Here is a 26,953-nt window from a genome sequence, read left to right on the forward strand (position 1 = left end):
ACGTTAACTGGCAAGCACTCCTTTCCCGGTCCATGAAAGAACTACTTCACACTTCCAACTGCCCCAAATCAGCAAAAGTTCCAGGGTGTTTTCCTCATCACCTTTGAAGTACGGAACAACATAGCTCAGCAAGGTCCCAAGTTGGATTGCTGATCTGAAAGGAATTAGTACATGGCAGTAGAATTGGCCAATGCACCCTGGATACTATAAGCTGAAGGTCCATTCTACTTCCCGCTCTTAAATCACCATAACCCACGTATGTGGACATTGAGAGGGACAGAGTGAGCTGCAAAGACGTACAGGAATAGCAGCCATTTAGGAGAGGCACTGTAAGCTAGCGCCTGTGGAACTGCATCCCAGAAAGGGACATAAAAAAGGCTGCAGAGGTGACAATGGGGAAGGTAGCAAGGTTAAGTATGCCTGCACATAGCCAGCCCAACCTGGTGAATCTCTTGGGTCAAGATGGGTTAACCCTACATTGTCCCTGATCATAATGTCCATGCTTTTATAGTGTAATTTTCAAGCACCAGGGTTTGACATTTGTTTCTGACCCTACAAATCTTTACATCAAGTTGACTGTCAGCTGCAAGAACCAAGCAAACACAAGTTATTCCCTTAACAAGCAATTTAAAAATAAAGGGAGCACCAAATTGGACTACTCACAGCTTGGTTGTTAATCAAGTAGAGCTTACTGACCCAGGGATTCGATAAGGATTTTGAAAATTGTCACGAACCCTGAAACTGTACGATACACCAGGAAATATTTTATTAGAGCCAGCGTACCGAAATGAAAAACTGCAGCGATAGGAGAGTCCTGTATTTCACATTTCCTCATTCCTGCAAAGGGAGCACTGTGTGAACTTGTTGCAGTTACCATAAAGGTAGTGACAAAGGTCATCTGCACTAAAGAGTTATTCCCTGCTGCTGTTCTAAGCACAAGGAGCAGAAATCAAAGAGAAGGCAGCAAAACTGAACAGTTACTATTTTCCCCTTAAATTCAGTCTTGCCGAATTTCCCTTGACGACTTACTTATAAAGCAGAATGCTCAAGCCCCAAAATTTGATATCAGCATTGTTGCTCCATTCAGGGTTGCTCAAGCTCAGCTTCATTGAAGACGCTTTAAATCTCGATTTCTAAATTACCTTTCTTTTTTAAAAATAAATTTAGAGTACCCAATTATTTTCTTTTCTAATTAAGGGGCAATTTAGCGTGGCCAATCCACCTACCCTGCACATCTTTGGGTTGTGGGGGTGAAACCCACGCAGACACGGGGAGAATGTGCAAACTCCACACGGACAGTGACCCAGAGCCGGGATTCGAACCCAGGTCCTCAGCGCCGTGAGGCTGCTGTGCTAACCACTGTGCCATGTGCCGCCCCTCAAAATCACCATTCTAATCTAAACATGGTTTTGCAAGGCTGGCAATTGCAGGCAATTTGAAGTAGGAAAATTACTTATTTTTATTATTTTTTTTAAATAGAAAAACCCATTAACATTTCAATGACCAGTTTGGTTACAAAAGCTGACAGGAAAGTGCGGGTTTGTTTTTAAAAACGAAGTCAGTGTAAAATTTCATGAAATCCAAAATTTCCAGCATTAATTCAAAATCTCGGGATGTCAAATTGTGCAGACCATGCCAGCCTGTGCGGCAGGAGAGTAGAATTACTTTGCTAAGATAGAGACATTAGCAGCAGGAAAAAACACTACAGCACCCCAACCCAAAATACAAAAAGAAAATCTAATTTACACGTGCACAGCATTAGCAGATCAAAGCCACGGACAAAATATGCACAGGCTACACAGACACTCTTCGAGATAAAGGGAAGAACATGTTTTTAAAAAGATTCAGAGAAATGCAAACCGTCAACACTGGGAAAAGTCAGTGACTCAAGTGGGATATAAAAAATCTCTAGCTCGAAAGTAATATTGCTAAACAGAAGCCCCTCCCCCTCACTTTAAATAAGTTTTTATTTATAAAAAAAAAGGAAAATATGTTTTAAAAATAAACACCCGAGGTGATCATGTCACTCGGCCCACAGTGCTTTATGAATTTAAAAACCTGCATCCCTGCTACTGCACCAGTAGTGAAATTGCTTTCCATTGGAAAAAAAACTGTAAACATTTACATTACTCCAAAATGTGTTCTACTTGCACAGTTGACTGTGTGCTTTAACATGGCAAAATGCTACGTAAAATACATACCTTCCAGCCGTCTGGTTTTTTTTTAAGTGTATCCTGCAATAAATACCCTGTGTGTTGATAACTGGAAAATAAAAAAGTGTCTCAAGATACTGCATAAAGAGTGTAATAGGTATTCCTGGCCCAGTCTTGTTGTGCATTGTAACCCCAACCCCCTGCTCGCTGGAACACACCAATGCTCAAGCTATCTACCCCACCCCCTCCCCTGTACATACTTCTACCAAAGTGTCTGTCAATGAGACAGTCTTGAAGATGTATTCAGAACAAAGCATTGGTGAAATGCAGCGAAAAGAGTGCAACCCCTCCTATGCCATTAAAGAGCATTAGTGCAGATGAAGCACAACCATGTGTGCACGCAAATCTGACTAGACAGCAAGTAGAAAGCAACATAAATGCACAGACCTGCCAGTTAGAGCAGACACCAGCTTTAAGAGGGGTGTGTGGAAAGAAAGTAGACGGGTTATCTTAAAAACAGGATATAAAGACACTTTTTTTTTTAAAGTCCTTCCAAACAGGAACAGGGAAGTGCTCTCCTGTGTGATAGGAGATCAAGACTGAGATATATACACGCAAACTTCATCCACTATTTAAATTGCACTTTTTTTTTTAACAGACGGATTTTGTTACACTCGTGGTTTTATATCGCATACTTCATCTAAAGTACATGCTGGTTTTGTTTTTTTTAAATGGAGAATGTAAAGTGAAACCCTATCCTTTTGCAGTTTTTTTGACAAAAAACTTTTCAGAGAAAGATTTTAAACAATATTTTTTTTTTTTTTATAAACTGCCAATGTGGATGTTGTGAGAAAGATTTGGTTTTGTAGCCAAAATAAGTCTTCTAGAAAGAATGATTTTGCACAAAAAAAACATTTCCAGCGAGCTGAACTGTGCTTGTTCAGTTTACTGTGGTGAATGCAATGCCTTTTTAAATTGTACGCCATCCACTAAATTAATTCAACACCAACATTTACAAGAATAAAGAATCTTAATACAACACTGTTGTCTTGTTTCACTGTTACTGATTAACCCAGTGTCCACTTGGAGCTTCCGTAGATTCCAACTACGTTGTTTATGAAACAATCTCGTTCTGCCCCTTCTCTCCTCAGTGACTATCCACTGTGTCCAGGGGAGGGGGGTGGAGGGGAGGGGGGCAGGGTGGGATGTGGACAAAAAAGGGGGAGGGAGCAAAGACAGGGTGAACGTTTTAGTTTCAGAGCTTGTGCCTTTTGCTCTGTTTGGTGACTCCTGAGGAGAGACTGTCCGTGCTTAAACTTCTGTCTCTCGTGCCCGTACCGCGGTCTTCATTGTTTGGCCGATTCTCGTCCATGGGCTCCTGTCTCAGTTTTAAAGCAGAGAAATCTCTTTGCAGCTTCTGTTGCAGCTCACTGAGCCTGGCCATTACTTTATCTATGGTGTTTAAATTAATTAAGTTGAAGTCGTGCATGCTAACTAAATGAAGCAGAAAGTTCCGACAGAGGTTTTTCTCAACTATTCTTGGTCCGCAAGTCTCTACAAAGAGCAGGCAGGATTGATGCATCTGATTGTCAGCAATGAACCTGCAAGAATAATGAAGAGCCTATTAATGTGCATTGCTTACAGAACATAAAGCTTCAATACACTCAACTGAATCTAAGGGTATAACTTTGCAACAGGAGGTCATTGCTTATTCCCCTTGCCTCACTCCAGGGTGGGAGTTTGGCTGTAACTCTCAAGTGCTAAGCTGACTGAGATCAGCTAATACAACACAGACCAGAGATGGAACCTTGGACATTTGCATTTTGAAAGGTCTAATGCAGGTAGGGAATATACAGTGAATGGTAGAACCCTCAAGAGTATTGACAGTCAGAGAGATCTAGGTGTACAGGTCCACAGGTCACTGAAAGGGGCAACACAGGTGGAGAAGGTAGTCAAGAAGGCATACAGCATGCTTGCCTTCATTGGCCGGGGCATTGAGTATAAGAATTGGGAAGTCATGTTGCAGCTGTATAGAACCTTAGAAAGGCCACACTTGGAGTATAGTGTTCAATTCTGGTCCCCACACTACCAGCAGGGTGTGGAGGCTTTAGAGAGGGTGCAGAAGAGATTTACCAGGATGTTGCCTGGTATGGAGGGCATTAGCTATGAGGAGCGGTTGAATAAACTCAGTTTGTTCTCACTGGAATGACGAAGGTTGAGGGGCAACCTGATAGAGGTCTACAAAATTATGAGGGGCAGGGACAGAGTGGATAGTCAGAGGCTTTTCCCCAGGGTAGAGGGGTCTATTACTAGGGGGCATAGGTTTACGGTGTTGGGGGGAAAGTTTAGAGATGTACGAGGCAAGTTTTTTTTATTTTTTTTTTATAAACACAGAGGGTAGTGGGTGCCTGGAATTCGCTACCGGAGGAGGTGGTGGAAGCAGGGACGATAGTGACATTTAAGGGGCATCTTGACAAATACATGAATAGTATGGGAATAGAGGGATACGGACCCAGGAAGTGCAGAAGATTTTAGTTTAGATGGGTAGCATGGTCAGCGCAGGCTTGGAGGGCCGAAGGGCCTGTTCTTGTGCTGTACTTTTCTTTGTTCTTTTTATTCGGGGCTTTTATATCCAGTACCACAACAAGGAGTGAATTTACTCGTCCCAGTAGTCAAGTGAAGTAGGTTAGTGCTCGTGAAAATACAACTGGCAAGTGGAGAAAGCTTGGCTCAGTTGGTAGCATTCTCATCTTAATTAGGAAAAACAACAACTTTATGAGAAGAGAGCGCAGATTGGTTGGCAAGTAGTCTGTAGAGGAGTTGCCATGGAGAATGCATCAGTTAATGGTGACTGACAGTTAACTGCCAAGCATTGTTTTAAAAATTTATACCAGGCAGCTTGACTGATTGGTCAAGGCATTGTCCTGAGGAATGAACCAGTGAATCGCCGGTTTAATTGCAACAGGCAGTGTGTATATGCTGGGTCCTGACACAAATGTGCCACCCTGCAAACCCAACTGACAATCTTAAAATTGTTGGTGTAATTTTTTTTTAAAAAATTTAAGCACACTGGGTGACATTTGCTAATTAATCCTCAATCGCAGAATCAGGTCTAATGTTGGACTCTGTTTTGAGTTTTGCAAGCACAGGCTGTTTCAGTACGGTCTGTACCTTGCCCAATGCAAACTGTGGAAGGGATGTGCTGTTTACTATGATGCCGCCAGTCTTTGGGATGTACAGTCTACATACCTAGTACCTCGATGAAATTCATATACTTTTCTCATTGTTTCAGTTAAACAAAGTCATATCCATTCGTAGATTCATTTCTCAGGGTAATGCCTAGACCAGAGTCAAGCTGCCTGGATTAAATTTTCAACAATGCTTTGCAATTAACTGTCAGTCCCTATTAATTGGTGCATTCTCCACGGTAACACCACTACCGATTACAGTCCACTTGCTAACCAGTCGGCACTCTCTCCTCATGGTCTAAAGTTGCTGTTTCCCCTGACATTGGTGGTATTCTTGCGATTGTTCCGATTGAGTACAAGAGGAAAATCTTTGACAAAATCTTTCCTTTTCAGCAAACTCAATTTCTGTACTAACGACTACTTCATAAACATATGTAAAAGATATGTTCCTCAGAGGCAGAAACGGAAGAAATCACAGGGAATGAGAAACAGATGTTGAACATTTTGAGTGTCTTCACAGTAGAAATCAAATGGATACATGAGGGAAACAAGCTTGCTGAACTTCAAGGATATAGCAGGGGAATGGGACTGCCTGGATTGTTCTGCAGAGGGCTAGCACAGGCTCAATGGACCCAGTGGCCTCTCCTCGTGCTGTCATGTCACTAACTTGCATGCACTGTTTGACACCTACATGGACTCTCTTAGCCAGCAGTCATTTATTGCGGTTCAGGAAAAATATTGCTTAAACATCGAATCCAAGTACAGCCTACTATCTGTCAAAGATCAATTTTGCACATAGGAATAACCCACAAACACCTGAGACATGACCAGTTACGGTGCACAGATGTCAGTCCAACAGAATTCCCCTGCTCTACCCCACCGCGACCCATTTGTTTTCATCCCATTTCATTTTAACTGTCTTTTACCATTTCTTTCTTTCTTAATATATATTTAATTCCCCCCCCCCCCCCCCCCCCCCCCCCGGCAATCTTATCCACCTTTCCTTCACCGTTCTCCTCTTAGCTTCCCTCTTCCCCTCCCCCACATCTACAGTTTACCCTCTGATGTGAGTATCCCTGCTGTTTGACCGTTCACATCTTTTGTCCATCTGGGGACTGCCATTAGCCCTCTTTCCCCTTGGTTTCTGTGGCCATTAGCACCCAGTTTCCCTGGGTTTCTGTGGCTATGACTCATCTTTCATTCTCACTCCACAGTATAAATAATTCCCACTTTCTCTGTCTGTTAGCTTTGACAAAGAATCATCGGACTCAAAATGTTAGCTCTTTTCTCTCCCTACAGATGCTGCCAGGGGCTGGTTTAGCACACTGGGCTAAATCGCTGGCTTTTAAAGCAGACCAAGGCAGGCCAGCAGCACGGTTCAATTCCCATACCAGCCTCCCCGAACAGGCGCCGGAATGTGGCGACTAGGGGCTTTTCACAGTAACTTCATTTGAAGCCTACTTGTGACAATAAGCGATTTTCATTTCATTTCATTTCAGACCTGCTGAGATTTTCCAGCATTTTCTCTTTCGTTTCAGATTCCAGCATCCGCAGTAATTTGCTTTTATCCAGAATCCCCCTACTTTTCAATAATTTACAGCAGCATCTTTTACACCTACCTGGGGGAAAAAATTGCTTTTCAATTCCACTCAACCACTGGTAATTCCTGTTTCTCTTTGTCTCCCTCTGGTGAACTGATCAAAATCTTCTGGTAACAGGTTAATTTACACGGCATGGGAATTCACGACACAGAGTGCTATTGACAGTGATTCCTATTCCAATGCCGTCCATTTCCTCAGCCAGAATGTGATATCACACTGGTTTATGGTAGCTGCAGACATTCTCCACCTTATTCTTTTTTTTTCAAACTTAAGAGTAACCAATTCTTTTTTTTCCCAATTAAAGGGGCAATTTAGCTTGGTCAATCCAACTACCCTGCACATCTTTGCGTTGTGAGAGTGAGACGCAAGCAGACACGGGGAGAATGTGCAAACTCCACAAGGACAGTGACCCGGGACAGCCATTGACCCCGGGTCCTCGGCACAGTGAGGCAGCAGTGGTAACCACTGCAAAACCCTTCTCTACCGTATTCCTTTCCGCCCACACTCCGGAGTCAGGAATTGATCCAATTCCTCCTTGAACACAGTAAACACTGCCTCGGTGGAAACAAAGAAAATGTCTATTCAAGTGAATGGCTAAATGCAAAATGTATAACCTGTTCATTAAAAAGACCCGGGTTACCAAGTTAAAAACAATAGAATAATTCCATCTCTTGGTTTTTCAAACTTTAAACTATTCAAGTTGCATCCAGATCATCAGTCAATTAATTCACTGCTGCCTTCAGAAAGTATCATCCCAATACCATATCTGGCAGTAAGCAGACCTCATCCCAATACCGTATCTGGCAGTAAGCAGACCTCATCCCAATACCATATCTGTCAGTAAGCAGACCTGATCCCAATACCGTATCTGTCAGTAAGCAGACCTCATCCCAATATCGTATCTGGCAGTAAGCAGAACTCATCCCAATACCGTATCTGATAATAAGCAGACCTCATCCCAATACCGTATCTGGCAGTAAGCAGACCTCATCCCAATACCGTATCTGATAATAAGCAGACCTCATCCCAATACCGTATCTGGCAGTAAGCAGACCTCATCCCAATACCGTATCTGGCAGTAAGCAGACCTCATCCCAATACCGTATCTGGCAGTAAGCAGACCTCATCCCAATACCGTATCTGATAGTAAGCAGACCTCATCCCAATACCATATCTGTCAGTAAGCAGACCTCATCCCAATACCGTATCTGGCAGTAAGCAGACCTCATCCCAATACCGTATCTGATAGTAAGCAGACCTCATCCCAATACCGTATCTGGCAGTAAGCAGACCTCATCCCAATACCATATCTGTCAGTAAGCAGACCTCATCCCAATACCGTATCTGGCAGTAAGCAGACCTCATCCCAATACCGTATCTGATAGTAAGCAGAACTCATCCCAATACCGTATCTGGCAGTAAGCAGACCTCATCCCAAAACCGTATCTGATAATAAGCAGACCCCATCCCAATACCGTATCTGGCAGTAAGCAGACCTCATCCCAATACCGTATCTGATAGTAAGCAGACCTCATCCCAATACCGTATCTGGCAGTAAGCAGACCTCATCCCAATACCGTATCTGGCAGTAAGCAGACCTTATCCCAATACCGTATCTGGCAGTAAGCAGACCTCATCCAAATACCGTATCTGGCAGTAAGCAGATCTCATCCCAATACCGTATCTGGCAGTAAGCAGATCTCATCCCAATACCGTATCTGGCAGTAAGCAGACCTCATCCCAATACCGTATCTGGCAGTAAGCAGACCTTATCCCAATACCGTATCCGGCAGTAAGCAGACCTCATCCAAATACCGTTTCTGGCAGTAGGCAAACCTCATCCCAATACCGTTTCTGGCAGTAGGCAAACCTCATCCCAATACCGTGTCTGGCAGTAAGCAGACCTCACATCCCAATACCATTTCTGGCAGTAAGCAGACCTCATCCCAATATCGTATCTGGCAGTAAGCAGACCTCATCCCAATACCGTATCTGGCAGTAAGCAGACCTCATCCCAATACCGTATCTGGCAGTAAGCAGACCTCATCCCAATACCGTATCTGGCAGTAAGCAAACCTCATCCAAATACCGTATCTGGCAGTAGGCAGAGCTCATCCCAATACCGTATCTGGCTGTAGGCAGACCACATCCCAATACCGTATCTGGCAGTAAGCAGACCTCATCCAAATACCGTATCTGGCAGTAAGCAGACCTCATCCCAATACCGTATCTGGCAGTAAGCAGACCTCATCCCAATACCGTATCTGATAGTAAGCAGACCTCATCCCAATACCGTATATGGCAGTAAGCAGACCTCATCCCAATACCGTATCTGGCAGTAGACAAACCTCATCCCAATACCGTATCTGGCAGTAAGCAGACCTTATCCCAATACCGTATCTGGCAGTAAGCAGACCTCATCCCAATACCGTATCTGGCAGTAAGCAGACCTCATCCCAATACCGTATCTGGCAGTAAGCAGACCTCATCCCAATACCGTATCTGATAATAAGCAGACCTCATCCCAATACCGTATCTGGCAGTAAGCAGACCTCATCCCAATACCGTATCTGGCAGTAAGCAGACCTCATCCCAATACCGTATCTGGCAGTAAGCAGACCTCATCCCAATACCGTATCTGATAGTAAGCAGACCTCATCCCAATACCATATCTGTCAGTAAGCAGACCTCATCCCAATACCGTATCTGGCAGTAAGCAGACCTCATCCCAATACCGTATCTGATAGTAAGCAGACCTCATCCCAATACCGTATCTGGCAGTAAGCAGACCTCATCCCAATACCATATCTGTCAGTAAGCAGACCTCATCCCAATACCGTATCTGGCAGTAAGCAGACCTCATCCCAATACCGTATCTGATAGTAAGCAGAACTCATCCCAATACCGTATCTGGCAGTAAGCAGACCTCATCCCAAAACCGTATCTGATAATAAGCAGACCCCATCCCAATACCGTATCTGGCAGTAAGCAGACCTCATCCCAATACCGTATCTGATAGTAAGCAGACCTCATCCCAATACCGTATCTGGCAGTAAGCAGACCTCATCCCAATACCGTATCTGGCAGTAAGCAGACCTTATCCCAATACCGTATCTGGCAGTAAGCAGACCTCATCCAAATACCGTATCTGGCAGTAAGCAGATCTCATCCCAATACCGTATCTGGCAGTAAGCAGATCTCATCCCAATACCGTATCTGGCAGTAAGCAGACCTCATCCCAATACCGTATCTGGCAGTAAGCAGACCTTATCCCAATACCGTATCCGGCAGTAAGCAGACCTCATCCAAATACCGTTTCTGGCAGTAGGCAAACCTCATCCCAATACCGTTTCTGGCAGTAGGCAAACCTCATCCCAATACCGTGTCTGGCAGTAAGCAGACCTCACATCCCAATACCATTTCTGGCAGTAAGCAGACCTCATCCCAATATCGTATCTGGCAGTAAGCAGACCTCATCCCAATACCGTATCTGGCAGTAAGCAGACCTCATCCCAATACCGTATCTGGCAGTAAGCAGACCTCATCCCAATACCGTATCTGGCAGTAAGCAAACCTCATCCAAATACCGTATCTGGCAGTAGGCAGAGCTCATCCCAATACCGTATCTGGCTGTAGGCAGACCACATCCCAATACCGTATCTGGCAGTAAGCAGACCTCATCCAAATACCGTATCTGGCAGTAAGCAGACCTCATCCCAATACCGTATCTGGCAGTAAGCAGACCTCATCCCAATACCGTATCTGATAGTAAGCAGACCTCATCCCAATACCGTATATGGCAGTAAGCAGACCTCATCCCAATACCGTATCTGGCAGTAGACAAACCTCATCCCAATACCGTATCTGGCAGTAAGCAGACCTTATCCCAATACCGTATCTGGCAGTAAGCAGACCTCATCCAAATACCGTATCTGGCAGTAAGCAGACCTCATCCAAATACCGTATCTGGCAGTAAGCAGACCTCATCCCAATACCGTGTCTGGCAGTAAGCAGACCTCATCCCAATACCGTTTCTGGCAGTAGGCAAACCTCATCCCAATACCGTATCTGGCAGTAAGCAGACCTCATCCCAATACCGTATCTGGCAGTAAGCAGACCTCATCCCAATACCGTATCTGGCAGTAAGCAGACCTCATCCCAATACCGTATCTGGCTGTAGGCAGACCACATCCCAATACCGTATCTGGCAGTAAGCAGACCTCATCCCAATACCGTATCTGGCAGTAAGCAGACCTCATCCCAATACCGTATCTGGCAGTAAGCAGACCTCACCCCAATACCGTATCTGATAGTAAGCAGACCTCATCCCAATACCGTATCTGGCAGTAAGCAGACCACATCCCAATACCGTATCTGATAGTAAGCAGACCTCATCCCAATACCGTATCTGGCAGTAAGCAGACCTCATCCCAATACCGTATCTGGCAGTAAGCAGACCTCATCCCAATACCGTATCTGATAGTAAGCAGACCTCATCCCAATACCGTATCTGGCAGTAAGCAGACCACATCCCAATACCGTATCTGATAATAAGCAGACCTCATCCCAATACCGTATCTGGCAGTAAGCAGACCTCATCCCAATACCGTATCTGATAGTAAGCAGACCTCATCCCAATACCGTATCTGGCAGTAAGCAGACCTCATCCCAATACCGTATCTGGCAGTAAGCAGACCTCATCCCAATACCATATCTGGCAGTAAGCAGACCACATCCCAATACCGTATCTGATAATAAGCAGACCTCATCCCAATACCGTATCTGGCAGTAAGCAGACCACATCCCAATACCGTATCTGATAATAAGCAGACCTCATCCCAATACCGTATCTGGCAGTAAGCAGACTTCATCCCAATACCGTATCTGATAGTAAGCAGACCTCATCCCAATACCGTATCTGATAATAAGCAGACCTCATCCCAATACCGTATCTGGCAGTAAGCAGACCTCATCCCAATACCGTATCTGGCAGTAAGCAGACCTCATCCCAATACCGTATCTGGCAGTAAGCAGACCTCATCCCAATACCATATCTGGCAGTAAGCAGACTTCATCCCAATACCGTATCTGGCAGTAAGCAGACTTCATCCCAATACCGTATCTGATAATAAGCAGACCTCATCCCAATACCGTATCTGATAATAAGCAGACCTCACCCCAATACCGTATCTGGCAGTAAGCAGACTTCATCCCAATACCGTATCTGATAATAAGCAGACCTCATCCCAATACCGTATCTGGCAGTAAGCAGACCTCATCCCAATACCGTATCTGATAATAAGCAGACCTCACCCCAATACCGTATCTGGCAGTAAGCAGACTTCATCCCAATACCGTATCTGATAATAAGCAGACCTCATCCCAATACCGTATCTGGCAGTAAGCAGACCTCATCCCAATACCGTATCTGGCAGTAAGCAGACTTCATCCCAATACCGTATCTGATAATAAGCAGACCTCATCCCAATACCGTATCTGATAATAAGCAGACCTCATCCCAATACCGTATCTGGCAGTAAGCAGACATCATCCCAATACCGTATCTGATAATAAGCAGACCTCATCCCAATATCGTATCTGGCAGTAAGCAGTCCTCATCCCAATACCGTATCTGATAATAAGCAGACCTCATCCCAATACCGTATCTGGCAGTAAGCAGACCTCATCCCAATACCGTATCTGATAATAAGCAGACCTCATCCCAATACCGTATCTGGCAGTAAGCAGACCTCATCCCAATACCGTATCTGATAATAAGCAGACCTCATCCCAATACCGTATCTGGCAGTAAGCAGACCTCATCCCAATACCGTATCTGGCAGTAAGCAGACCTCATCCCAATACCGTATCTGGCAGTAAGCAGACCTCATCCCAATACCGTATCTGATAATAAGCAGACCTCATCCCAATATCGTATCTGGCAGTAAGCAGTCCTCATCCCAATACCGTATCTGATAATAAGCAGACCTCATCCCAATATCGTATCTGGCAGTAAGCAGACCTCATCCCAATATCGTATCTGATAGTAAGCAGACCTCATCCCAATACCGTATCTGATAATAAGCAGACTTCATCACAATACCGTATCTGATAATAAGCAGACCTCATCCCAATACCGTATCTGGCAGTAAGCAGACCTCATCCCAATACCGTATCTGGCAGTAAGCAGACCACATCCCAATACCATATCTGATAATAAGCAGACCTCATCCCAATACCGTATCTGGCAGTAAGCAGACCTCATCCCAATACCGTATCTGGCAGTAAGCAGACCTCATCCCAATACCGTATCTGATATTAAGCAGACCTCATCCCAATACCGTATCTGGCAGTAAGCAGACTTCACCCCAATACCGTATCTGATAGTAAGCAGAACTCATCCCAATACCGTATCTGATAATAAGCAGACCTCATCCCAATACCATATCTGGCTGTAGGCAAACCTCATCCCAATACCGTATCTGGCAGTAAGCAAACCTCATCCCAATACCATATCTGGCAGTAAGCAGACCTCATCCCAATACCGTATCTGGCAGTAAGCAGACCTCATCCCAATACCGTATCTGATAATAAGCAGACCTCATCCCAATACCATATCTGGCTGTAGGCAAACCTCATCCCAATACCGTATCTGGCAGTAAGCAAACCTCATCCCAATACCATATCTGGCAGTAAGCAGACCTCATCCCAATACCATATCTGGCAGTAAGCAGACCTCATCCCAATACCGTATCTGGCAGTAAGCAGACTTCATCCCAATACCATATCTGGCTGTAGGCAAACCTCATCCCAATACCGTATCTGGCAGTAAGCAGACCTCATCCCAATACCATATCTGGCTGTAGGCAAACCTCATCCCAATACCGTATCTGGCAGTAAGCAAACCTCATCCCAATACCATATCTGGCAGTAAGCAGACCTCATCCCAATACCGTATCTGGCAGTAAGCAGACTTTATCCCAATACCATATCTGGCAGTAAGCAGACCTCATCCCAATACCGTATCTGGCAGTAAGCAGACCACATCCCAATACCGTATCTGATAATAAGCAGACCTCATCCCAATACCGTATCTGGCAGTAAGCAGACTTCATCCCAATACCGTATCTGATAGTAAGCAGACCTCATCCCAATATCGTATCTGGCAGTAAGCAGAACTCATCCCAATACCGTATCTGATAATAAGCAGACCTCATCCCAATACCGTATCTGGCAGTATGCAGACCACATCCCAATACCGTATCTGGCAGTAAGCAGACCTTATCCCAATACCGTATCTGGCAGTAAGCAGACCTCATCCCAATACCGTATCTGGCAGTAAGCAGACCTCATCCCAATACCGTATCTGGCAGTAAGCAGACCTCATCCCAATACCGTATCTGGCAGTAAGCAGACCTCATCCCAATACCGTATCTGATAATAAGCAGACCCCATCCCAATACCGTATCTGGCAGTAAGCAGACCTCATCCCAATACCGTATCTGGCAGTAAGCAGACTTCATCCCAATACCGTATCTGATAGTAAGCAGACCTCATCCCAATACCGTATCTGGCAGTAAGCAGACCTCATCCCAATACCGTATCTGGCAGTAAGCAGACCTCATCCCAATACCGTATCTGGCAGTAAGCAGACCTCATCCCAATACCGTATCTGGCAGTAAGCAGACTTCATCCCAATACCGTATCTGATAATAAGCAGACCTCATCCCAATACCGTATCTGGCAGTAAGCAGTCCTCATCCCAATACCGTATCTGGCAGTAAGCAGACCTCATCCCAATACCGTATCTGGCAGTAAGCAGACCTCATCCCAATACCGTATCTGGCAGTAAGCAGACCTCATCCCAATACCGTATCTGGCAGTAAGCAGACCTCATCCCAATACCGTATCTGGCAGTAAGCAGACTTCATCCCAATACCGTATCTGGCAGTAAGCAGACCTCATCCCAATACCGTATCTGGCAGTAAGCAGACCTCATCCCAATACCGTATCTGGCAGTAAGCAGACCTCATCCCAATACCGTATCTGGCAGTAAGCAGACCTCATCCCAATACCATATCTGGCAGTATGCAGACCTCATCCCAATACCGTATCTGGCAGTAAGCAGACCTCATCCCAATACCGTATCTGGCAGTAAGCAGACCTCATCCCAATACCGTATCTGGCAGTAAGCAGACCTCATCCCAATACCATATCTGGCAGTAAGCAGACCTCATCCCAATACCGTATCTGGCAGAAAGCAGACCTCATCCCAATACCGTATCTGGCAGTAAGCAGACCTCATCCCAATACCGTATCTGGCAGAAAGCAGACCTCATCCCAATACCGTATCTGGCAGTAAGCAGACCTCATCCCAATATCGTATCTGGCAGTAAGCAGACCTCATCCCAATATTGTATCTGGCAGTAAGCAGACTAGCCAATGGAGTGTAAAAAGATCTAAAAATTACCCGTGCTTCATAACATGCAGGTTCCACAGTTTCATTACTTCTTTCTCTCCTTCATTAACATCGGTGAACTCATCGATTTGCTACAGTAAAGGTAAACAAAAATTAAAGTTCAAACACCAATTCAAAAATTTTGTGAAACCTGCCTGATGCCGGCATGACAAGAGTGAACTTGGAAATTAAACGTAACAGTATAAATCAACACAAAATTGTACTGTGATACAATACCACCACGCTCAATTATACTTAAGTTAATATAATTTGGACAAAAGTGGTTTACATTGTAGAAGCTCAATCAACGTCTTGCACTGGTCCCACAGACCATCAAGAACCAAGGTTCAATTCGCAGCCGATGCCAACTCAGTTGAACTGATGAAGATCCCTCGATTCTCTCCAGCAGTACAGCAGGGGGAGCCAGGGAGATTCATTTGGAACTTGTGCAGATGGATGTTAGGCAATGATGCCTTCAGAGATTCTGATCAAGGTCAGCCACAGTCAGAGTTGTGATTCTACCACCACCATCCCAAAACAAGACCAAATGCTGATCTGACATATGGATTAAGGTGTCAGCAATAGACACAATCCTTAACACCAGTGACCACCTTCAAAAGAAAAAGGAGAATGGAGGGGGTGGAGGGTTGCAAGAAAGGAAATGAGCCACGGCAGGCAGAACAGGTGTTATTTTCTTGCCTGTTAATCAGTGAAAAACCAAAGACCAATTCACCATCTCTTACCACCCACCAAGCCCCAAACAAATGGTCATTTTGTTGGGCAGTGTTCTTTTTGTTTTTGTTTTTAGAGTACCCAATTCTTTCTTCCAATTGAGGGGCAATTTAGCATGGCCAATCCACCTACCCTGCTCATCTTTTGGGGGCGAGGCCCAGGCAGACACAGGGAGAATGTATAAACTCCGCAAGGACAATGACCCAGGACCGGGATCGAACCCGGGTCCTCGGCGGCGTGAGGCAGCAGTGCCAACCACTGAGCCACCGTGAGGCAGCAGCGCCAACCACTGCGCCACCGTGAGGCAGCAGCGCCAACCACTGCGCCACCGTGAGGCAGCAGCGCCAACCACTGCGCCACCATGAGGCAGCAGTGCCAACCACTGTGCCACCGTGATGCAGCAGCGCCAACCACTGCGCCGCCGCGAGGCAGCAGTGCCAACCACTGCGCCACCGTGAGGCAGCAGTGCCAACCATTGTGCCACCATGAGGCAGCAGTGCCAACCATTGTGCCACCGTGAGGCAGCAGCGCCAACCATTGCGCCACCGTGAGGCAGCAGCGCCAACCACTGCGCCACCGTGAGGCAGCAGCGCCAACCACTGCGCCACCGTGAGGAAGCAGTGCCAACCACTGCGCCACCGTGAGGCAGCAGTGCCAACCATTGCGCAGAGAGGCTGAAGTGCCAACCATTGTGCCACCGTGAGGCTGCAGTGCCAACCACTGTGCCACCGTGAGGCTGCAGTGCTAACCACTGCGCCAGTGAGGCAGCAGTGCAAACCATTGCGCCATTGTGATGCAGCAGTGCCAACCTCTGCGCCACCGTGAGGCAGCAGTGCAAACCATTGCGCCACTGTGATGCAGCAGTGCCAACCACTGTGCCACCGTGAGGCAGCAGTGCAAACCATTGCGCCACTGTGATGCAGCAGTGCCAACCACTGTGCCACCGTGAGGCTGCAGTGCTAACCACTGCGCCAGTGAGGCAGCAGTGCAAACCATTGCGCCATTGTGATGCAGCAGTGCCAACCACTGCGCCACCGTGAGGCAGCAGTGCAAACCATTGCGCCACTGTGATGCAGCAGTGCCAACCACTGTGCCACCGTGAGGCTGCAGTGCCAACCACTGTGCCACCGTGAGGCTGCAGTGCTAACCACTGCGCCACAGTGAGGCAGCAGTGCAAACCATTGCGCCACTGTGATGCAGCAGTGCTAACCACTGCGCCACCGTGAGGCTGCAGTGCTAACCACTGCGCCACCGTGCCGACCTTTTACGGCAGTGTTCTGATGGAGGAAAATATTGAACACTTAACTGTAATAGTTTTCTCTCTCAACCACTCAGGATCCTTTTCGTCCTCACTGTCCACATCCATCTCCTGTGGTCTGAGGGGGAGACAAGTGTCACTGTGGAAATAAAGGCGATTGTGGCCACTGATGTAGGTCCGCTGCTGCTCCACTTCCCCATCTTCAGACTCCAAGAACTCAGAAAGACTGGGTTTAGTGCGTTTCGGCCTTGAAAAAGTTCAGAAAAGGTTTGACTGGATTTGTCTTCATGGACTTCTTTGACTCGACACACAAATTAAATATTTCATACCAAACAGTAAGTATCCCCGCCCCAAAGCGCATGCATAAAGATACTCATAGACTTGCTAGTTTTTCTTGTGATTAATATATTTCCTATTCCAATTTTATACGTTGCAACCTTCTTCTGGAGGCCACATGTTTCACTTGTCGATGCAAAACCAGGTTATTCAATCCTCAGGTCAATCGGGAACACTTCCGAGGCCATGGCATTTAGAATGGGACGTTATTGTAGCCATTCAATAATCCTACTTACTAGATTTCACTCCTTGCTATTTGATTACCCTCCAATTTAAAGCACTGGGATGATCACACTGGAGTTTCCCAGTAATTTACCAAGAAAATATTTGATTCTCCACCCGGACTTAGTCTGCAGCAGTGTGACACGAAGGTCATTTACTGGCCAAGGGTGGTGCCGAGTCCAGAGGTAGCGATCTTTGTAGTGTCAGAAGATCCGGGAGTTCAGGGGGGCGAAAGATTCCGACGTCCTGGCCTTTGCCTCCCTGGTAGCCCGGGGACGGATCTTGTTAATGTGGAGGGACTCGAAGCCCCTGAGTGTAGAGGCCTGGGTTAGTGACATGGCTGGGTTTCTCAGTCTCAAGAAAATAAAGTTCGCCTTAAGAGGGTCAATGTTAGGGTTCACCTGGAGGTGGCAGCCGTTCGACAACTTTCTCGGGGAAAATTAAAATGTCAGCAGAAGCAGAATTCCGTTGGGGGGTGGGGGGGGGGGGGGGGGGGGGGGGAAGAGAGGTGGGGGGCAGTGGATTGTTGTTGTATGGATGAGGTGCGTGAAGTTTGGGCTGGGGGGGGGGGGGGGGTTATTTTACCATATTAATGTCAGTGTTTATGTTACTGGTATAAATATTTTCAAATACCTCAATAAAATATTGTTTTATAAAAAGGTGGTAATTTACTGGCCACGTGACCAGAACATTGTCCCATTTCTTTTCTTAAAAATAAATTTAGGGTATCCAATTCTGTTTTCCCCAATCAAGGGGCAATTTAGCTTGGTCAATTTACCTACCCTGCACATCTTTTGGGTTGTGGGGGGTGAGGTCCACATAGACACGGGGAGAATGTGCAAACTCCACACGGACAGTGACCCGGGGCCGGGATCGAACCAGAGACCTCGGTGCCGTGAGACAGCAGTGCTAACCACTGCACCGCCCTCTTTTGTCCCGTTTCAGTTTCCTGAGTATTGCTGGATAAACCCAAAAGGTGTCCACAACTAAAGAGATAGCATATTAATAGGGTCATTTGTGTGCCATCCTCATGGCTCCATGGCATGTAACCAAGTCACTTGCATAATGCCAATGGTCACTTACAATGCTGTTCTCCAAACAGCTGATCTGAACATCAGCTAGGAAACGTGATTATAACATTTTTTTTAAAAACTGCTGTATCTATGCAGCAACTTGCATGTGTTCCTTTGAACTATGAGGGCATTTGAGTGCGATTACCTGCAGACCAAGATGTGTGTCACTGGTGTCCTTTTCACGGGGCCATTGCGGCTAAAGGCAAACCCAGGCTGGGAATGAATATCCTGAGGATTTCCTGCATACGAGCCATCATAACACTCATTGATAGACACGTCTATCCTAGCTCCTTTAGGATGCGGCTGCAGAGAAATACAAAACGTGCAGATCTATGAACTATTAAGTCATGCAGAATTTTTCAGACCGTTTAAGTATTGTAACACTAGGACGGAAGCAGGTTCTGAAGTAATGGGCAGCGGTAGAACATTCCATTCAGCAATAAAAACAATATGCCGCATAAACTCAGCAGGTCTGGCAGCATCTGTGGAGAGAGAAACAGAGGTTAACATGGAGTCTGTATCACTCTTCAGAGCCTGAAGCTGTGAAGAAGTCATGCGGACTCAAAGTGTTAACGCTATTTCACTCTCCACAGATGCTGCCAGACCAGAGTTGGTCCTGGCATTTTGTTTTTATTTCAGATTTGCATTTATTTCATTCAGCAACCACTGTATTACCTACAAACAGAAATGATTCATGGCAGCATAGATGCACTTATGCCAACTTGCAAATAATGTTATTCATGCTTAGATCTCTACAGAGCAACTTAATCATGTTTCAAAGTTGACCGATTTAGATACAAATGCATTTATTGAATCCCATATCCAGTAAAGCTATAGCCATTTCAATGCTCATCTTTCACATTCATGGGGAATTTGGATTAGACCATTTGTGTCTTGGTCCAAAAAAATCCATACAATACCAAGAGATTATCAGATGCTTAAACTGCAACGCAGCAGCATTTTCAATCCTATTCGAATCAGGAATCCACAGCATCAATAAGGCATTTCAAAATATCCAAGCATGGATTAAAGAGGAAAAAAACTGGGGCTTCCTTAGTTTTTACTTAATAATTCTTGGGCTGTGGAAACACGGTCACAAACATCCCCCACATTTTCTCGAACTCCCCTGCTGAGCCCCTTAACTCATACTTCATCTTCTCTAACCGCAGGAAGTCGTACAGGTCACCCAACCATGCTGCTACCCCCGGTGGCAATGTCGACCGCCACTCCAGCAAAATTCATCGCTGTGCAATCAGAGCTGCGAAGGCCAAGACATCGGCCTTCCTCCTCTCCATGAGCTCCGGCTTCTCTGAAACCCCAAATATCGGCACCAAAGGGCGCGGGTCCACTCCCTCCTCCACTATCCTGGCTAAGACCGTGAACACTCCCGCCCAGAATCTTCCCAATTTTTCACAACCGCAAAACATGTGTGCATGATTCGCTGGCCCCCGCCCACACACCTCACACTCATCTGCTACCCCCTGAAAGAACCCACTCATTCTCACCCGAGTCATATGCACCCTGTGCACCACCTTGAACTGTATCAGCCTCATCCTTGCACCAGAGGAGGTCCCGTTTACCCTTCGCAGTGCCTCACTCCATACTCCCCAATTGATCTCCATTCCCAACTCCGCTTCCCATTTCTCCTTGATCTTCATCACCCGCTCGACTCCCTGCTCCCCCAGCCACTTGTATATATCCCCAATTCTTCTCTCCCCTTCCACATCCGGAAGCAGCAGTCGCTGCAGCAGGGTGTATCCCGGCAATCTAGGGAACCCCTTCCAGACCTTTCGTGCAAAGTCCCGAACCTGTAGCTACCTGAACTCACTATGCCTCTGCAGCTCTACCCTCTCCCTTAGCTCCTCCCGACTGGCGAACCCTTCCTCCAAATACAAATCCCTCACCTTGACCAGCCCCACTTCCCTCCACCTTCTGTATACACTATCCATCCTCCCGGCTCAAACCCATAATTCTCGCACAGCGGCATTAGCACCGACATTCCTTCCACCCTAAAATGCCTCCTCAGCTGATGGAATACAGGATTTTGATTCAGGAACAGCAATGTGTTCATTTGGGTAAAGACTACCCATGTTGAATTTCAGGCTCATTTGACCACAGCCAAGGCAGTGATCAGTGAAATACAAATGCCAATCTTCCTTAGAATGATCCCTGCCTTAAAGTACCTGCCAATCAAACAGCTCTCTACACTTAATCAATTACATTTTGGAATGGATGTAAAGAACTTGTATTGATATAACTTGTATTAACATAGTGAAACATCACAAGGTGCTTCACAGGAGCTTTCTTAATCAAATGATGACACCAAGCCAGATAAGGAGCTATTCTGTCAGATGGTCAAAAGCTTGGTCAAAGGAATAAGTTTTACCCAGCATCTTAAAGGAGGAAAGCAAGTAGAGAGATGTCGGGACGGTATGCTGCACTTGGGGCGTAGGCAAGTAAAGGCACGACCACCATTGGTGAAGCCATTATCATTGGAATGAATCAGAGGACTGAATTACTGAAGAACAATTATCTCAGATGGTTGAAGTATTTGAAAACAAATTTGGGGATTTTAAAATTAAGGCACAGTTTGACCAGGAGTGAATATAGGTCAACAAGCAGAGGGATAAGGGAATGGGGTCTGCTGCTAAAAGGCAGGGGCAGCATCCAAAGAGTTAGACGGTAGAGGGTCGAACATAGGAAAGGATGCGGGAAACCAGTCAGGGCTGTGCTGGAATAGTCGAGTCTTGAGGTAACAAGAGCACAAATGAGTGTTTCAGCAGCAGATGAGCTGAGGACAGGGGAAAAGTTACAGAAATGTGGTTTTAGTGATAGCACAATTGAGGTTGATCATGTTGGGATCATATCCAAAGTCGTGAAAAGACTGGTTTAATATCAAATGAAAGGATACACCTTGCCAAGAAAAAGAACCAACACCATGACTACTGTCAGATAACTGCAAGTTCCCTTTAAGAGGTTTCAATAAAGATCACACACCACGTAATTGAAGATAAATCTGCTATGGCAAAGCTTGAGGTGTTTAAGCAGACTGTATAGCTTCCGACAGTTCAGCGTGCACCAAGGACAATGCAAATCATCTCTTGCTTCAGTTTGCTGGCGTGTATTGTTGTTATAAAGAAACTGCAAAAATAAATGCAAATAGTTTTAAGGAAGTGGAAAAACATAAACTCAACTTGTCATACATGCTGCCTGCCAGATTCAACCAAATTTAAAAATCTAAAGCTTTAGAGCAAACAAAATATATGATACAAAATATATGTTTGGGTGGCACAGTGGTTAGCACTGCTGCCCCACGGCACCGAGGTCTCGGGTTCGATCCCGGCTCTGGGTCACTGTCCGTGCGGAGTTTGCACATTCTCCCCGTGTTTGTGTGGGTTTCGCCCCTTAAACCCAAAGATGTGCAGGTTAGGTGGATTGGCCACGCTAAATTGCCCCTTAATTGAAAAAAATGAATTAGGTACTCTAAAATTGTATTAAAAAAACAATTTTTAAGTATCGACAAGGTTGGGTGGGTGCTGGGTTGCGGGGGTAGGGTGGAGGCGAGGGCTTAAGTAGGGTGCTCTTTCCAAGGGCCGGTGCAGACCCGATGTGTCGAATGGCTTCTCCACTGTAGATTCTATGATTCCAAAAAATGAATATGTATTTAACCTACCAAACTAATTGACTCCCATTTTTCTTCTCTGTAAATAGTACATGCCCCATTACAGTAGACAGAAACCTCAAATAGCTGTATTTGGACAAGTCTAATAACTAGGCAGAAATCAATTAAAAATGAAGAATTAAATATGAATTGAAACATTTTAAGTAGTGGGCTCTGGCTGTTTAGCACAGGGCTAAATCGCTGGCTTTGAAAGCAGACCAAGCCATGCCAGCAGCACGGTTCAATTTCCGTAACAGCCTCCCCGAACAGGCGCCAGAATGTGGCGACTAGGGGCTTTTCACAGTAACTTCATTTGAAGCCTACTTGTGACAATAAGCGATTTTCATTCATTTCATTTCATCACAGACTGCTCTTTAGGCCACTTAAGTATCGTCATTGGGCTATTGGTGAGCACTTTTACATACATCTGAGAGGGGAAATCCTTTGAGATAAAGCAGCAAACAAACTTCAAACACAACTGTACCTGATAAAATATCCTTAGTTTCTGTCGTGGTTCCACTGAAACTTGCTCCTTTTTAGTTTGAAGTTCAGTTGTCAGAGAATCTTTTACAGCTGTGCAATTAACAAAAAAAAATCCAAGTATTAATTTGTTATTTCTCAAACACACTCTCCATGATTCACACTAACTCTCACTGCTGATCCTGTTCCAAATGTATCCATTTGTTTCAAGAAGTGGGTTTAAGGTTCTGTAACCAGTTCTTTGTCTCAACTTTCAGACGAGGCACAAATCCCTCAGGTTGATGCGACAGATCCTGCGGCAGACAAGCAGGGGTGCTCTCCCCAGTATCCTGGCCAATATTTGCCCATCAAAGTCCTGGAACTCTCTAACAGCACCGTGGGTGCACCTAAACAAGGTCTGCAGTGATTTAAAAAGGCAGCTCACCACCACCTTCTCAACAGCAATTTGGGATGGGCAATGAATGCTGGCCCAGCCAGTGACACCCACATCCACTGAATGAATCTTTAAACAATCACTACAACACATGAGCTGATCTTTATTTCACTGCTGTTTCTGGGACATTGTTGTGCATAAATCGGCTGCCAGGTTTCCTACATCATAAGTGACCAAACCTCAACAGGGTGTTTCATTGACTGCAGAATACCCTGGGTCACCCCGAGGTCATGAAAACTGCGATAGAGATGAAAACCCATCCCTTAAGACTGAGACGAATGGAGGATTTTAGGAAAATTGGGTTAGAAATGTATTAGGTAATTTAAGGCTGAAAAGCCTGGGGTTAGACTGTGACTGACTGCAGTGGTCCTGTTTCTTTTTAGAAGAAGGATTCTGTTTTGCAGGTCCTGGAAGTTTTTAGCAGCCAGACAGTGAAATTGACAGAGGAATGTGTTTTTCAATAAGGTTGAGAAGGGCAGCACGGTGGCGCAGTGGTTAGCACTACTGCCTCACGGCACCGAGGACCCAGGTTCAATCCTAGCCCCGGATCATTGTCTATGTGGAGTTTTCGCATTCTCCCCATGTCTGCGTGGGTCTCACCCCCACAACTCAAAGATGTGCAGTGTAGTTGGATTGGGCACACTAAATCGCCCCTCAATTGGAGGAAAAAAAGAATTGGGCACTTTAATTTTTAACAAAAAAATATTTGCTCATTTACAAACTGCGTTGTAGAATCTCAGGAAATGTGGAAAGTCACAACTGGTGCATCTACCATTTCTGTAGCTCTCTTATAGAACCCTTGGATGTCCTGGGGATTTGACTTTTTGTCCCTTACATTTATCAAACACTTTCTCTAGCTGCTTCCCTTTTTACATATTTATGGATAAAGTAGACGTGGAGCGAATACTTCCTCTTGTGGGGCAATCTAGAACATGGTCATAGCCTTAGGATAAGCGGTAACAAATTTAATACAGAGTTGAGGAGAAATTACTTCTCTCAAAGGATTGTGAATCTGTGGAATTCGCAACATCAGAATGCGGTGGATGCTGGGCAGCGAGTAAATTTGAGGAGTTAAGACAGATTTTGAATTGGCAATGGGTTGAAGGGTTATGGAGAACAGGCAAGATGGTGGAGTTAATGCCAGGATGAGATCAGCCATGATCGAATGGCGGAGCAGACTTGATGGGCCAAATGGTCTAATTCTGCTACTATATCTTTTGAAGTTATGTAGAAACTCTTTACAATCCATTTGATTTTCCGGACTAATTTGTACATTTCATTTGACTAGAATTTTCTTCCTTTAGTGTTTACTGTTAACTCTATAGTTAACATTAATTATAATTTCCTTGCTTTAGAATCAACATGAACCAGTACAACACTAATGGACATTTGGTTCGTTCTTCCTTGATCTATGTGCACGGTGTTAAGCATACAGTGGAAGATACAGCAGGCGAAGCAAGCTGCAGGATCCTCCTGAGCACATACATTCTTCAACCAACAGGATTGCTCTGTACAGAGTGAGAAATCTCACAATATAGCTTTGAATAAATACTTAGTTTCAATCAGAATTACATTTAACAATTTAAAATCAGTGGGTACACACGATGCAAAGGCAACATCAAATTTGCATTGTCAAAGTTTAATTAAATAAGCAACAGGAAAGCTTCACCAAATTGAGGATAGACTATATTACAGCCCAGGCTGATGACAGGATTGAAACAGTGAGATTTAACAGGCACTAAGCATATATTCCTAATGAAATTAATTCCCATCGAAACATTTGAACTGCTAAACTAAACAATTCTACACGAGAAACCATTAACTGCAATTCAAATTAGACACTAGTGTGCAAAGCATGCATTAATACAAAGCAATTGTACTTCAGTCTGTGCCTGCAGTAATGGTCAGTTTGGCTCAGTGGTCTCCGCTCCACTTCTCCTTAATCAGCATCAGCAAAGGAGATCAACTGGTCATTTGCCTCATTGCTGTTGGTGGAGATGTCTGCGCACAAACTGGCCATGTTTACCAACAATGATGCTCACTGCACTTCAAAACTAATTCAACGGTCGTGAAACCACAGGCCAAGGACATGAAAGATGCCACATAAAATGCAATTTCTCTTTCCTTAGACTACAAGCAGCAGCTTTCTACAGACATCCCATACATTTCCTGCTAAATGCAAAATTACTTAATTTGTATTGAAGTTACAGATGCCCTGGAAAATAATGCATGCGGGCACACTTTTATGTCAATCGGAGGTCTGCTTATAACCCAGAAAGGGGGGGGGGCCTGAAACCACTTCTCAACCCTTGAGAAATGCCTTCATTCGACACTAGATTGTAGTCACAAGGGTTCAAATCCTACCAATAGCTATTTGACAATTTTAAGCGATGTTTTAAAAATCTGGAAGTAAAAGGCGTGTATCAATCAGCAACAGTGTTCACGAAACTTGTAAAAACCCACCTGGCTGACCAATGTCTTAAGACGACTGGTCTGTGTCTATGTGGCTCCAGTCTTACACAACTTCAACTGCCTTTGAGTGGTCGAATGAGCCACTCAGTTGTATCAAATCGCCATAAAGTACCCCACCACAACCTTCTCAGGGCAACGAGATATGGCCAATAGGTACCAAAAAGAATAATGTTTATAACAAAATGCATGAACTCAATGATGGGGGAGCAAATCCTTTCCTGCAGAGCATGAGACTAGAGTAGCCCGTTCGGACCATCTGGGCTTGTTCAATCATTTGAATTAGACCATGATCGATCTGTAACTCAGGGCAGCAAGGTGGCGCGGTGGTTAGCACTACTGTCTCATGGCACTAAGGACCCGGATTCAAATCCCAGCCTTGGGTCACTGTCTGTGGAGTTTGCACATTCTCCCTGTGTTTGCGTGGTTCTCACCCCCACAACCCAAAGATGTGCAGGCTAGGTAGATTGGCCACGCTAAATTGCTCCTTAATTGGAAAAAAAAATAATTGGGTACTCTAAAGTTATATTAAAGAAAAAACAAATCTATAACTCAAACAGCCATTTACAGCTGGCATACAGGAGTGAAAATGAGACCTTTTACGAATTGAAGAGCAGTAGATTCTGCAGCATATCTCATGTTTGCTGGTGGTTCTTACCAAGGGTCTGTGCTGGTTTCACCAAGTTGAGCTTGGTCTCTGCAGCTATGGTATCTGTATTGCGAGTTGCAAGAGGCTTAGCAACTGGTGCCGTGGATCTGTCCGCAGCATCTCCCGTCCATCGAAGGGTGAATTGGAGTGTAGGACCCTGAGAAAAGGTTTCAAAAGGAGGTAACCGCTGTAAAATAAACCAAGATGTTAATTAGAACAAAAAACTTTTTGATAGTCACT

The 26,953-nt window shown here is 45.2% G+C and overlaps 1 protein-coding gene across 1 annotated transcript in view; it reads right to left on the reverse strand.

The window, feature by feature from the left end:
* Window positions 1–2,772: 2,772 nt before the first annotated feature.
* suz12b (SUZ12 polycomb repressive complex 2 subunit b) overlaps window positions 2,773–26,953 on the reverse strand; it is an 82,445-nt gene continuing 58,264 nt past the window's right edge. Inside the window, exons 10-16 of the mRNA XM_072483796.1 lie at window positions 26,723–26,900; window positions 23,167–23,255; window positions 22,019–22,162; window positions 19,167–19,324; window positions 17,439–17,637; window positions 15,413–15,492; window positions 2,773–3,754 (exon numbers count right to left, since the gene is read on the reverse strand). Of these exons, the coding sequence (XP_072339897.1) occupies window positions 3,409–3,754; window positions 15,413–15,492; window positions 17,439–17,637; window positions 19,167–19,324; window positions 22,019–22,162; window positions 23,167–23,255; window positions 26,723–26,900 (1,194 nt within the window). The 3' untranslated portion in view covers window positions 2,773–3,408. The remainder of the gene's footprint in view (window positions 3,755–15,412; window positions 15,493–17,438; window positions 17,638–19,166; window positions 19,325–22,018; window positions 22,163–23,166; window positions 23,256–26,722; window positions 26,901–26,953) is intronic.

Source organism: Scyliorhinus torazame, chromosome 18 (assembly GCF_047496885.1).
Source record: "Scyliorhinus torazame isolate Kashiwa2021f chromosome 18, sScyTor2.1, whole genome shotgun sequence".
NCBI lineage: Eukaryota > Metazoa > Chordata > Chondrichthyes > Carcharhiniformes > Scyliorhinidae > Scyliorhinus > Scyliorhinus torazame.